Source organism: Salvelinus fontinalis, chromosome 16 (genome assembly GCF_029448725.1).
Source record: "Salvelinus fontinalis isolate EN_2023a chromosome 16, ASM2944872v1, whole genome shotgun sequence".
Taxonomy (NCBI): domain Eukaryota; kingdom Metazoa; phylum Chordata; class Actinopteri; order Salmoniformes; family Salmonidae; genus Salvelinus; species Salvelinus fontinalis.
This window is the reverse complement of record NC_074680.1, coordinates 28,404,229-28,419,031: the sequence shown is the minus strand read 5'-3', so window position 1 is coordinate 28,419,031 and position 14,803 is coordinate 28,404,229. Positions and strand designations below refer to the sequence as shown.

The following is a 14,803-nucleotide window of genomic DNA, read 5'->3' as shown; positions in this document are numbered from 1 at the left end:
TGTGCCATTCAGAGGGTGAATGGGCAAGCCAAAATATTGAAGTGCCTTTGAACGGGATATGGTAGTTTGAGAGTGTCAAGAACTGTAACACTGATGGGTTTTTCACGCTCAATAGTTTCCTGTGTGTATCAAGAATGGTCCACCACCCAAAGGATATCCAGCCAACTTGACACAACTGTGGGAAGCATTGGAGTCAACATGGGCCAGCCAGCATCCCTGTGGAAGCTTTCATCACCTTGTAGAGTTCATGCCCCGACAAATTGAGGTTGTTCCGAGGGCAAAAGGGGTGAAACTCAATATTAGGAACATAGTTCAATAATTTGGCTAGTGATCTGGAACAAAGATGTATAAACTTTATTTACAGTTCTAATTTAATTTACTGAAACATTCCTATGAAATGATCATCGACTACTATGCATATGTCAACACGGTATTGTTTTCTAACACACAAAAAGAGACTTTGTCGTGTTAACAACCAACACTGTACATTTCTACACCTGAGCTGCTGTACTTCAGAACTACTAAAGCATGCTATCGTACATATGCACATGGCATGTGCAGGTTCTTGGCAGAAGCAGTCTTATCAGATCCATTCGTTACACCAATAAAACAATGACAATGGCATGATAAGCATGCCCGGCAGGAGACAGCAATCAGTGAGAATAGGAGTGTATTTCTCCATGACACAGGCTATAAAACGCATCCATCCACAGTTGTGTATGTATGCAGACAAAAGGCTCTGCAGGAGCCCAGAGAATGGAAAGCAGAGAGAACACCCAACTGATCTTTATGATGCTGCTGCCTCTGCTTCACATGGCCCAGGCTTTTACCACAGCTGGAGGTCCTCTTCTTTTAGTTTACACCTAACGTATACCCTCCCATTGTTTCCTATCCAGCATTGTTTGTCTGCTATAGCTATTGTTTATTGAGGCGTCGATATGGAAATGCCAACTGCTTTATTTGAGCAGAAACTACAGGCTGACAAAAAATATTCTCTACCAAGATATGAATATCAATGTGAAATGTCCTTACATACTATATATTGTACTTTCTCCAGAATACAGGTTGGATAAAATGTACAAAGAGTTACATTGTGACAGACAGTTACATTATTAGACTTACCATTTGAAATTAGTTACCTGGTTATAGTGTGTGGTTACATACAGTATTACAGAGAAATCAACATTCCATGAAAGTACATGCTGTTGGTGCAACTAATTGTAGGAAAATGACCTCTAAGTGACCCCGCAAGAGACAGGGAGAAGGAAGGGAATAATGTTCTTAAAGCTGCTGCCAGGCATACAGTCCAGTCTGATTTTGATGGCATTGTACAATATAATATAGCAAGTTCATATTTCCAGATATCTGACCGGGTCTGTCATTAGGAACATGCTGAAAACACAAATGGCAAAAACACAAATATTCCTCTCTAACATAGAGAGCTTTAAGTCGAAATAGACAAGCTACAACTTCTGAAATGGGCCCTTTATTAAAATTGGGTTATTATGGAGAACAATATTGTGTGATTTCTGGAGCGGTAGTAAAACAAACTGTTTTCCCTACTTAATCACATTTATGTAATGTGAATCCAGCTGTAAAGTGGTGTGGGATAGATGGATGTCGCCATGGCATTGTTTGGCTGTATGAAGAGAGCATGGCCACCTGATGCCATAGCTTCTACTGTAATATCCCATAAACCTTAATACAATCATCTCTCTTGGTACAGTAATGTTTCCATGCCTCCAGGAAAGTATGGGAAGACCCTCATAAGATGATAATTCTTTTTTACCTCCTCTCCTGTGCTGGTTAGATCTGCTTGTCTCAGATGGAATAATTACTAAAAACACTGCTGTACCTCTCCCTTTCAAAGGAGAGATGAAGATGAATCATGGAAAAAGATAAAAGCCAGACAACCTGTACAGTCCATCCTTCAGTTTAACAGCCAGAGAATGCACCACTGAGCAAATGAAGGTGGGCTCATGGGAAGAGAGGAATCTCATTATGGTGAGGGAGGGCACTTCTTGGTGGTGAGAGACTTGGGCTGGGAGCTTACAGTAAGTGTTTCTGTGTGTGGGTGTGTTGCACTGATTCCATGATATCTGCTTCCTTCCTCTCTAAGGGGACTCTGGCCTATTATTCACGGAGGCCCTCTGACTATCTGGAGCTCTGCTTGGCATTGATGCAGTGACTTAGAATCGGTGGACAAGTCTAGCATCAGCATTTCGCAGTAGGTGGTTTGCTATCTCCTGGTAGGTGGTTTGCTGTCTCCTGGGCTGGTGACCTAATCGTTGGAGCTAGCAATGAGATCACTAATCCATCAAAGTGACATGATCAACCCCCCCATGGCCAACACCTTCAGCTAGCGCAGGCTTCCGCAGACAGCCAAGAGCCTCTACACACCCAACAGCTGCATCGCCACGATTCCCAAAGCGGTCACACTTGCTTAGCGGCAGGCATACAGGAACACTGAGGCATGGTCGCCAGAGAGAAAAAAGAGAACTGGTCGAAAGGCTCAAGAAAAAAACAGTAGGCCTACTGAGAGAGAGCTTCATTCCCCTCAGACAGACAGACAGACATAGCTTTCTAAAAGTTTCAGTGTCCTTTTCCCTAATCTGATCACTGTGTCTGCTGTGTGGGGTCCTGGAGGCTGGGGTAATCTCATTACTGTTTCCCATGTAGAGGGGCTGCCGCCCGCGGGGCCCTGGCCCCATGCCCCACACACAACAAGCCGGCACACACGCACACAGATCTAATCAGGTGATATGCAAACCATTGATTTTTCAGCTCTTCTCCAGTATGGGTTTGAATGGGATTTCTATTGATGCGATCAAGTCGACTGGGCCGTGGAGAAAGGAAAGGAGACAGGATGGAGAGATTGAGACAAGGTGAGGCAGAGCTGCGTGACCAAGCAGATTCTCCGTGTCTGGTCATCCTCATCCCTATATTCCCCATGGCTCCAACAACACTAGGCATGGTCATTTAGAAGGGTTGGAATTCCATCTTCTGGAAGTTAACCACCCAAAACAGAAAATATTTATTGAAGAAGAAATAAATCAATTTACTAGCCTTTTTTCAATATTTACCTTTTTATACAAGTCCTGTTGTCACGCCCTGGCCTTAGTTGTCTTTGTTTTCTTTATTATTTTAGTTAGGTCAGGGTGTGACTTGGGGGATGTGGGTGTTTTTGTCATGTCTAGGGGCTTTGTCTAGTCTAGGTGTTTGTATGTCTATGGCTGCCTAGATTGGTTCTCAATTAGAGGCAGCTGTTTATCATTGTCTCTGATTGGGAGCCATATTTAGGCAGCCATATTCATTGGGTATGTCGTGGGTGATTGTCTATGTGTAAGTTGCCTGTGTCTGCACTTGTTTAAATTATAGCTTCATGTTCGTTTATTGTTTTGCAAGTATGTTTAAGTATTCTTCGTTACGTTATAATAAATTAGAAGAATGTATTTATATCACGCTGCGCCTTGGTCCTCTCTTCAATGTTACGACGAACGTGACACCTGTCTTGCACATTGATAAGGAGTTTGGCAAGCTGACGATTCTAAATGAACAATAGGCCGGAATCTACTTTAGTTCAATCAAAGAAATTCTCAAAACATATTTTTTAAATAACAATGGGATAGATTCTGTTTAGCATCAAAAGCCACAAAACCAAAGGAAAGTAACATTGATGAGAATAGGAGAAAAGATACGTTGTACTTTGGTCTCTCTTCTGGTCTCATCTAAATTATCCTGGAGAGAGGAGGGAAGTGTCATTCCTGTAATCTTCCCTGCTGTCTTGGTCAAGATTTGGCCTTTGAACTGCACTGTTAGGTTACCAAACGTCTGTAGCATCCGAACGGTTTTGACAAAAAACTAATATGGAAAGGGGAGACCCTCACGGACACGATGGTGTTCTCTGTTTTGTTCTACAACCCCTACAAGTGTCACGGGACTCATCTGAAAGTAACCCAGTACCGGTTGTAAAGAATTATGGAAGTGTGGAAATAGTTTGTGCCAACAAAAAAAGGGTTTAAATGTGTAAAAAATATATACATATTTCCTGAGTTTTCTTAAACAGTATCTCCTAGATACTGTATAGGACAGACACTTCAAAACCTTATCCTATTTTTTGACTGTCTGTTTTGCCATTTATTAATGTGTTATTCAATGCATTTCTATGGGCCATAGCAGTAAAGACCAAACTCAATATTTTATCAAATAATCCTAAAATTCTAAATCAAGTAGCTAAATGATCCATGGTATAGCCACCTTAAAACAATTCCATATCATGGTTTTCCACATGGTTTTCCACATTTAAAGAGACTTTCCCTGGAAGGATCTGTAGTGGTTGACCATTTAACAAATAAAAGTATGGATACATCCTCTCTGTAAATTTGTGATTGAATGTTCTGAGGGTTTGTGTGTATGAACTAAGATCAATGAAGGACACCTCCTGTTTGTCCCACTTCAGCGAAACTCTGATCCTCTGGGTCTTCTTCTTCATTTTATAAGGTTCACCATTAGCTACCCCAACAGCCCATATTCCACATTCTTCTTCATCTAACCCATGTTTCCTACTAACAGACTCACTGGCCACCCCTACCCTCCAGTCATCATTTTCTCCGACTTCCACATCCCAGAAGTGTGTCCCTGAAGTGAACCCCTCTGAACCCAGGATGTCACGGTATGAATCAAACCTCTCTGGGTTGTCTGGGAGACTCTGTCCTTTATCTTCAGATCGTAGGCTGGACAGATCTTCAGATGGATAGAGATAGGGATGTGCGGTGTTTGGTTCTAGAACTACAGGCATGTATTTCACTGCCCCCTGCATCTTCTGCCAGACCTGGAACTTGAGATTGCCCAGGTGTTTGGCCAAGTTGATCAGTGCTCCTGAGCCCAGCTGTGGGTCCTTAGGCGCACTCTGTGCTCTCTCCATCATAGTCTTGTAGCTCTGCAGAAACAACAAATCATCCACTGCCAGCTTCTCCTCCACAGCCCTGATTGTGTCCGACAGAGATGACATCATCTTACTTATCTCCTTCACTCTCTCCTTTATCCTTTTATTCTTCTCCTCCTCTTCCTCCTTCAGCGCAGCTAGCCTCTCCACCTCCTCTTCTCTCAGGAAGCAGTGTAGCTTCTCAAACTCTTTCATTATCTGCTTCTCTGCTAGCTTGGCCTGCGCCCCGATGTGAGCAGCCATTTTGTCACAGTTAAGCTTGGCTTTGCAGAAGGCAGACATTTTCTCCTCCAAGGTCTCCAGTGTGGGTCTGAGCCCCTCTCTCCTCTGGCTTGCTGCCTTCACGAGAGAGCAGAAGCTGTGGCCTGCATGCTCCGACACACACTCCACACACACCAGACATTCATCCTCAAGGCAGAAGAGCTGGAGCCTCTGGGAGTGTAAACCACACACACCCTGTAACCCCCTGTGGCTGGTGTTTTTACCCTGTGAGGGCCCCTCTGTCGCCTCCTCTGTGAGCCCAGGAGAGTCCTTAATCTCCCTCTCCCTCAGTAGAGTCTCACAGACATGCCTCAGGGCCAGGTTGGGAGGCAACTGGTCTCTGGAGGACCTTCTGCAGACTGGGCAGTCCTGCGTCTCCCGTTTACTCCAGCTCTCCTCCAGACAGGCCTTGCAGAAGCTGTGGCTGCAGAGCAGGATCACTGGCTCCCTGAATATCTGATAGCACACTGTACACGACAGGTCCTCTTCCAGGAAAGAGAAACTGGCTGCCATCCTCACACGAGTGCTGTAGAGTAAGTGAGAGAGTATGAGTTAAAATGAGAGAACGTATATGTGTATGTGTATGTGTGTGTGTGTGTGTGTGTGCGTGTGTGTGTGTGCGTGTTCGTGTGCGTGCGTGCGTGCGTGAGTGCGTGAGTGAGTGAGTGTGTAAGAGGGAGAGTAAGGGTGAGTGAATAGGAGGTGTGTGAGTGGGAGAGAGATAGATAGAAACTAAACTTTAGGCTCTCTTAGAAATGAAACTTCCCATATTGGCACACTGACCAAAATCTGCCCAACAACCCAACATTACGAAGTTTTGTAGTATTTATTCGGGTCTTCAAAGTTTGACCAAACACTTTTCTACATTAATTTATCACATACTGTAACATATTACCATTTGATTGCATTTACTGTGGGCTTTTTTAGACCAGTCATAAAAATGATAATTTAAACCTTAATATATCAATTTACATTGTTGACAAAGCAGAAGTTTATTGGTTTCTCTCACCAGTCAGAAAGAAAATATGTGAATGGGTGGGTGCAGAGTTGAATGTTTCCGGGAACGGGAAAAAGGAAATGTGAAGTCAAGAGTGGATGCGGAGACCGACCACCAAACTTCAGTGGTTTCAAAACGCTGCTCAGCAGTCTACCATGACTACCTTAATGTACACTGCATGACTAAAGGTATGTGGACACCTGCTCATTGAACATCTCATTCCAAAATCATTGCTATTTGTATTTATTAGGATCCCCATTTGCTGCTTCCGAGGCAGCAGCTACTCTTCCTAGGGTCCAAACACATTAAGGCACTTACATGATACAAAAAACAAAAGATAAAACAGTACATCATATAACATTATTACACCACTACATATCTACAATACAAAATGTATAATACCACCATACAACAATATTACAATGAACGTGTGCGTATCCGTGTGTCTGTACCTGTGTGTGTGTGTCTATTCACAGTCTCCACTCTTCCATGAGGTGTATTTTTTGTTGTTTTTTAAAATCTGATTCTACTGCTTGTATCAGTTACCTAATGTGGAATAAAGTTACATGTAGTCATAGCTCTATGTAGTACTGTGCACCTCCCATAGTCTGTTCTGGACTTGGGGATTGTGAAGAGACCTCTGGTGGCATGTCTTGTGGGGTATATCATGGGCATTAATATGGAGTTGGTCCCCACCTTTGCTGCTATAACAGCCTCCACTCTTCTGGGAAGGCTTTCCACTAGATATTGGTGCATTACTGCGGGGACTTGCTTCCAGTCAGACACACGAGCATTAGTGAGGTTGGACACTGATGTTGGGTGATTAGGCCTGGCTCACAGTCGGGGTTCCAATTCATCCCAAAGCTGTTCAATGGCATTGAGGTCAGGGCTCTGTGCAGGCCAAAGTTTTTCTACACCCATCTCGACAAACCATTTTTGTATGGACCTCGCTTTGTACATGGGGGCATTGTTATGCTGAAACAGGAAAGGGCCTTCCACAAACTGTTGTCACAACGTTGGAAGCACAGAATTGTTTAGAATTTCATTGTATGGTGTAGCGTTAAGATTTCCCTTCCCTGGAACTAAAGGGCCGAGCACGAACCATGAAAAACTGCCCCAGACCATTATTCCTCCTCCACCAAACTTTACAGTTGGCACTATGCATTGGGGGAGGTAGCGTTCTCTAAACCCAGATTCGTCCGTTGGACTGCCAGATGGTGAAGCGTGATTAATCACTCCGGAGAATGCATTTCCATTGCTCCAGAGTCCAATGGCGGCGAGTTTTACATCGCTTCAGCCAACGCTTGGCATTGTGTATGCTGATCTTAGGCTTGTGTGCGGCTGCTCGGCCATGGAAACCTATTTCATGAAGCTCCCGACGAACAGTTCTTATGCTGACATTTTTTCCAGAGGCAGTTTGGAACTCGGTAGTGAGTGTTGCAACAGAGGACAGACGATTTTTACGCCCTCACACGCATTACAGCTTTGAAACTAAAAAGAGATAAATGAAGAAGCAGAGAAAGAGTCTTCTAAAGTCTATATTATATTATAATGCATTAAAAGTGGTATGTATAGTTTTGACATACACTCTCCTATGTATTTATTTGGACAGTGAAGCAACAACTTCTAAATTGGCTCTATATGCCAGCATTTTGGATTTGAGATCAAATGTTTTTTGTTACCTTTATTTAACTAGGCAAGTCAGTTAAGAACACATTCTTATTTTCAATGACAGCCTAGGAACAGTGAGTTAACTGCCTTGTTCAGGGGCAGAACAACAGATTTTCCCCTTGTCAGCTCGAGGATTTGATCTCGCAAACTTCTTGTCAATAGGGGGAGCTGTTAGCACTATTTTTTTCTTGGTGTTACCAAATTAAACTGCCTCGTACTCAATTCTTGCTCGTACAATATACACATTATTATTACTATTGGATGGAAAACACTCTCTAGTTTCTAAAACCGTTTGAATTATATCTGTGGGTGAAACAGAACTCGACTTAGAGCAATTTTCCTATGTGTATGTCAGAGTGCAGAATTTTGCTGGCTGTTCTGAGACCTGTCTATTAATTTGCCTGTCGTCTATTGGTTGAGATGCACTGCATACGCCTTCCCCTGGTTGTTAGCGAATAGGGAGACTTGAAATGGAGTTTCTACGTAGTTCCCAAAGTTTATAAATTGATTGGAATCGAGGTGTCCACCCTTTTGGATCTTCGCGCTGACGCAGAGAGGGTCTTGGCATGTCTTTTTAGAAGCTCTGGTTTTAGAAACTAGATATATCCGGCTCTGTTTTTATTCGATATAGGCTTTAAAGACATCATAATCTTGTTATTTTAAACCGATTTATATCAGTTTATGTCAGTATATTGCGATTTTCGGGCATTTCATTTTCTGACGTTGTATTGAGTTGGGTATCTCTCTCTCGCATGCCATTGTGTACTGCTAATTGCAACGTGGAAGGAAACATTCTCCAACCCAGCAACGATTCTTTTGGCCAACGGACACCTTTCCCAAGATTCTGATGGGAGTTCAGCTAATAGTAAGAACTATTTATGCTGATAATTCGTTGTTCTGTTGAAAAAGTAAAATGCATAAGACGCCATTATTTGCCGTGTAGCCTGTATTGCACCCTGTATTGCGCAGTAAGGTTAATTTTAAAAATGTAATTCAGCGATTGCATTAAGAACTAATTTGTCTTTCAATTGCTGTCCACCCTGTATTTTTTAGTCAAGTTTATGATTATTTATTGATTAGACTAGGTGACTCTCCAAGATGGCGCCCGAAATTTTCTGGGCAGCTTGGCAACTTTTCTCATTGTATAAGCACGATTTGTGCCGCTAAATATACACATTTTTGAACAAACTCTATATGCATTGTGTAATATGATGTTACAGGACTGTCATCTGAAGAATTCTGAGAAGGTTAGTGAAAATTAATATATTTTGGTGGTGAATACGTTATCGCTATGTTTGGCTGGAATCAATGCTGTTGTTTGGTTTGCCACTGTGCTAAGCTAATATAACGCTATATTGTGTTTTCGCTGTAAAACACTTAGAAAATCTGAAATATTGTCTGGATTCACAAGATCTGTGTCTTTCAATTGCTGTACGCTGTGTATTTTTAAGAAATGTTTTATGATGAGTAATTAGGTAATACACGTTGCTCTCTGTAGTTATTCTAGTCGAGTTGTGATGGTATGTTCTTTTCCCTCTTCGCTCTGACTCACTGAGGCCCTTGGCATATTGTACTAGAACCATCGGTTATAGATCTTAGACATTTCCGGCTGTGTTTTTATTCGATATAGGCTTTAAAGACATCATAATCTTGTTATATTAAACCGAGTTATATCAGTTTATATCGGTATATTGTGATTTTCGGATATTTATTTGTACTGCGTTTTAGTGAGTCGGACACGTCTTTGCCACATGGCTAATGTTTACTGCTAATTGCTACGTTGAAGAGGACGTTATACAACCTAGCAACGATTCCTTTGGACAAAGGACACCTTTCCCAAGATTCTGATGAGAGTTCATCAAAAAGTAAGAACTATTTATGCTGATAATTCGTTGTTCTGTTGAAAAATGTCAAATGCATAAGCCACCATTAATTGCAGTGCAGCCTCGCTTTATCGCCCGCTGTATTTTGAAGTAACGTTAATTTAAAAAATGTAACCCAGCGATTGCATTAAGAACTAATTTGTCTTTCAATTGCTGTCCAACCTGTGTTTTTTTAGTCAAGTTTATGAATAGTTTTCGATTAGAATAGGTGCCTCTCCAAGATGGCGCCGGGACAGATTGCTTGAAGTTTTGGCCACTAATCACATTGTATAAGCACAATTTGTGCCGCTAAATATGCACATTTTCGAACAAACTCTACATGCATTGTGTAATATGATGTTATAGAAAAAAAATAATAATAATACATTTTGGTGGTTTATACGTTATCGCTATTTTTGCCTTGAATCAATGCTGTTGTGATGTTTGCTATTGTGGTAAGCTAATATAACGCTATATTGTGTTTTCGCTGTAAAACACTTAGAAAATCTGAAATATTGGCTGGATTCACCAGATCTGTGTCTTTCATCTGCTGTACGCTGTGTATTTTTAAGAAATGTTTTATGATGAGTAATTAGGTAATACACGATGGTCTCTGTAGTTATTCTAGTCGCTTTGGTGAGAGTTGTGATAGTGGCTGCAATGGTAAACTATGATTTATACCTGAAATATGCACATTTTTCTAACAAAACATATGCTATACAATAAATATGTTATCAGACTGTCATCTGATGAAGTTGTTTCTTGGTTAGTCGCTATTTATATCTTTATTTGGTCGAATTTGTGATAGCTACTGATGGAGTAAAAAAATGGTGGAGTAAAAAAGTGGTGTCTTTTGCTAACGTGGTTAGCTAATAGATTTACATATTGTGTCTTCCCTGTAAAACTTTAAAAAAATCAGAAATGATGGCTGGATTCACAAGATGTGTATGTTTCATTTGGTGTCTTGGACTTGTGATTTCATGAACATTTTATTATATGATATCCCTGTGGCTTCTATTGGGCAAAACATAATCCGAAACACAACCATAACAAACTGAAAATACATAGAGCCACAAGCTTGATGTAGTCATTGCTTGCTAGGTATATGGGACCAAATACTACTTTAATACACTATAAGTTGATTTGTCCAAAAATGTATGAAAAAAAAACGTAAAACTAAAAGGTGACGTTATACTGTCGCCTCAAATGAAACATTTGATCTCAAATCCAAAATGCTGGAGTATAGAGCCAGATGTTGACATATTTAAGCCTCACTGTCCGAATGAATACGTAGGGCAGGGTACATTTTTATATAACTGTTTGGATTAGCAGAAACTGCTGCATCCTGAGGGATAAGGGATAAGGGAACAGAGGAAGGTTAATGGAAAAGCAGCACTGATGATAATCTAAGGCCCAAACAGAGATGACTGCTGCTGCAACACTCCCCCAAGGTACAGTTTAATGACCGACATAAAAAATAATTATGAGAGACAAAAACAGTCCTGCTCCAAAATACCCTTCTCACCCTAGTCCCCTCCCTCTACAGCAGTGGTATTCAAACTCGAGGAACTGCAGTGTTTCACCATTTTATTTGATTTACAAAAATATATAATAATTAATTATTTAAGAGTATAGATTACTGTATGGGACAACAAATGTTTTGAGAAAGAGAATTTGAAAATAACATTTTATTGAATAAATGCAACAATTGTTTCATTTTGATAAGAGATGAAAATGTAAATGCAACAATGTTTAAGTTGTTCATTCTATTTGGGGTGAGGTGGGGTCGCGAGAAATTCTGCGAAAAAGAAATGGGGTTTGAATACCACTGCTCTACAGGCTCCCAAAACTCTGAATTTATGATAATCATGATGGTAATGAACATGTTACTTCAAACACAAATGTTATTTTTTTTGGTTCTGGTGTGTTTGCTGTGAGCAACAACCCTTTTTATGTCCCTAAAATATGAAAAAGACATATGTTGATGTTGCACACCGCCCTTCAGACTTGAAGACTCCACAGGAGACGTATGTTCATACAATGGAATCATTTCTTTATTCATTTCCATTATCAAATTAATTCGTCAATGAAGTCATGTCACCCATTCCTGCCTACCCTCAGTAAATTCAACTCACAGGTTGACAAATGAATCAGAATCAGGAATTAAGGCTTAATATTGATTTAAAGAAGAAGGCTGTAGAATTAACATGAGCATCGATCATACCAGGCTTACCAAAGCAGTGGGGATATCTTCGGAATTCATTATCCAAATTACACCAATGAGTTTCTACGGCTCAATATGCCTCGAAATACAGGGGTTAGGCCTTACTTAAGCCGCCATGCTATTCTTGCACGAAAAAGAGATGAGAGAGAGAGAGCAAATGAGAGGGGGAGAGCATTGTTACAGATGCCATGCAGACAGGCTATGCTGAAAGATTCCTCTGGGATGGTTTCAGACAGAGCATATTGTTTACTTAGTGTTTGTGAATGTAAACAGCCAATCGAGAGATAAGGAATGGCTCCCTCAGAAATACAACCACACACACATCTGACTCACTGTTTGTTCTTTCCCATGTGAGTTTAGAAACAACAGTATTTACAGAAGAGTCATGATCCTTTGACTTTGGTTATCTCCATTGATTATGTGAAGGAGAGAGGATGTGAAGGAAGTGGGAGTAATGTCACTGCTCAGCCTCTGAGGGTCCATGAATCGTCTCCTGCTCTTTTTATAATGAAAATCTCATTACCAAGATTTAATGGCCTTCGAGGTTCTCAGCAGAAATAAACTAACCCTTCAATGGAAATGACATGATGATTACTATAAATCACAGATATGATAACGCTGGCCACTTGTTGAACTGCGAACTGAATCCAATTAGGGATAACATCTAAAATGAAAGTCAGGATTATAAAATTCATATTCAACTGGGATTTTGTGTGGATATTTGTCAAAAATTGTACCGTGTACAGACAGCTACAGAGTCATTATAACTGGAGCTGCCAGTGTCTTTCTACAGTAGAGGAGAGAGAACCTAGAAAAGATAGGCTGAGGCAGTGATTTGTGTGGCCCTCACACCAGTCTAATTTATAGGTCCCCAGGGAATGTTAGTTAGACTTCCATGTCCAGTAGAACATGGCTTCATATTACCATTAGAAATCCTCAGATCCCATACTGGGTATATATTTCAGACACATCCGTCTGGCCTGGTCCACTGAGGCTTGCTGAAACTTCAGGAAGCAGAGTGAATCCCCGACTCAGTCTCAGACAATAGGGGCAGGGGCTGGGGTGGTAACCAAAGAGGGCTCCCTCTCCCTTTCCTGTCCTAATATCAGAGGATGTAACTGTTGGCACAGGCTCTAGTCCCCCTCAGATAATTAAAAGTGAGTTATAAATCAGTGTAAGCAGTAATCACACAAGCCCCTGCCAACACAACCCCCCATCTCCAGTAAAACAAAGTCCCCACTCTAACACAGACCCTGCAACTATCTGATCTGAGAATGGATATGTGTTTCATGAAAACCACCTCTCTGCTCCCATGTTGAAATAATGCTAATCTAATAATAATAATCTCTAATATCCTGAGTCGGTTTAATGTTTAAATCGATTTCATCGGCTAGAAGAGCGCTGAGAGGCTAGCGATGACATCATACGTGCTCCTTTTCAGCAAACCTTTTGTGCTGTACTGCTCTGTTTTTACATACAATCTGTGATATATTCCTGATTGTACATCTTACATTTGCCCTGGGTCAACAACGTACTCACTGTAAGCTTATATTAAATAAATACCAATATTTAGTGAAAGCCTTGATCAGGCAGAAAAAGGTTGCAGCAATGCCCATAAAATGAATGGAATTAAAGCTGAGCACCACTACATGTCTTACCATGCAGTGACGACCTTGTGTGTTTGGAAGGTGGGGCAGGAAATGCATGTGGGGGAGGAGGTGATGCAGCGCATCAAGGACTGTATTGATTTGCGAAAGAATATTTGCGAAAAGCGTGAGACATGAAAAATAAAGTATTGATCTGCTTAGAAAACATGTTCATTAAAACAGGGAGGGAAAGGGGAATTGACAAGCTCGATAATGGCTCTGAAATGGCCCCCGTGAACAGAAACAGCACTGAGAAACGGTTACATTAATGCACTAAAGGAAACCCATCAACAGCAACACAAAGTACAGAAGACATTTTTAAACCATACCTTGATGTGTCTTCACTGCCTTCTATAGCGTCCTGTGATTTCCACACTCCTACTCCTCTCTCATTGGCCAAGGCTAAATCCTTCTGACAATAGACAGCCCAAAGACAAAATTTCAGACCGTATGTCATCTCAGAACCACTGAATAAGTTACCTTTTATATACTCTCTGATTCTATGCTACCCTGAGCCCCCCTGTTGCTCACTCATTTCCTTCGTTCCCTGCCAATGTTTTTTCTGCAGCAGAAAAACATTGTCAGGAAGGAAACGAGGGAGACAGAGTGAGAGTGGTAAATGTAGAGGGAGATTTGGTAATTTGACTGCAGAAAACTGTTTTAATACCAAACAATTGTCCTAATTCACAGGCTATTGAAATCTGTAATGTTATACAATGGTATGAGTGACAAAATGCCCAAAGGGCAACTACTAAATCAGGTAGACAAACAGAAGCGAGTAGTGACAGAAGAAATTGTGTTGCTCAATGCATGCAAAGATATCAAGCATCGAAGACCAGACAGCAATACAGCCAAGACAGATTGGACCTGCTTTAAGGTATTAATCAAAACATTTAGTTTACTTATCCATGTACTTATCCCCTGGATCACAAGTCATTACTGAGATTTCCTGCTAATCAGTACACAAAGGGCTTGTGAATCCTCTGTTCTGCATGTCTGTCTATGTGTGTGTGTGTGTCTGTGAAAACCCCCCCTGTAATCAATAAGGTTGTAAGCTGTGTGTTTAAATCACTTTGACCTCGGTTCTTAGGTAAACATCCACGTGAATGACAAGACGGCTATAGTTTTATTGTCAGTGTTTTTTTCGGCCCCGATTCTAAACAATAAGTTATTTTTAATGTGGACCTGTGATTACAT

At 41.1% G+C, this 14,803-nt stretch overlaps 1 protein-coding gene across 1 annotated transcript; it reads right to left on the bottom strand.

Moving 5' to 3' along the window:
- Positions 1–333: 333 nt before the first annotated feature.
- LOC129812933 (E3 ubiquitin-protein ligase TRIM39-like) lies at positions 334–14,115 on the bottom strand. Its single transcript, XM_055864924.1, has 2 exons — positions 13,936–14,115; positions 334–5,732 (listed from the first exon to the last, which is right to left on the bottom strand). The coding sequence occupies exons 1-2, from the start codon at positions 14,061–14,063 to the stop codon at positions 4,259–4,261; spliced, it is 1,602 nt and encodes a 533-aa protein (XP_055720899.1). The 5' UTR covers positions 14,064–14,115; the 3' UTR covers positions 334–4,258.
- Between the last annotated feature and the right edge of the window lie 688 nt (positions 14,116–14,803).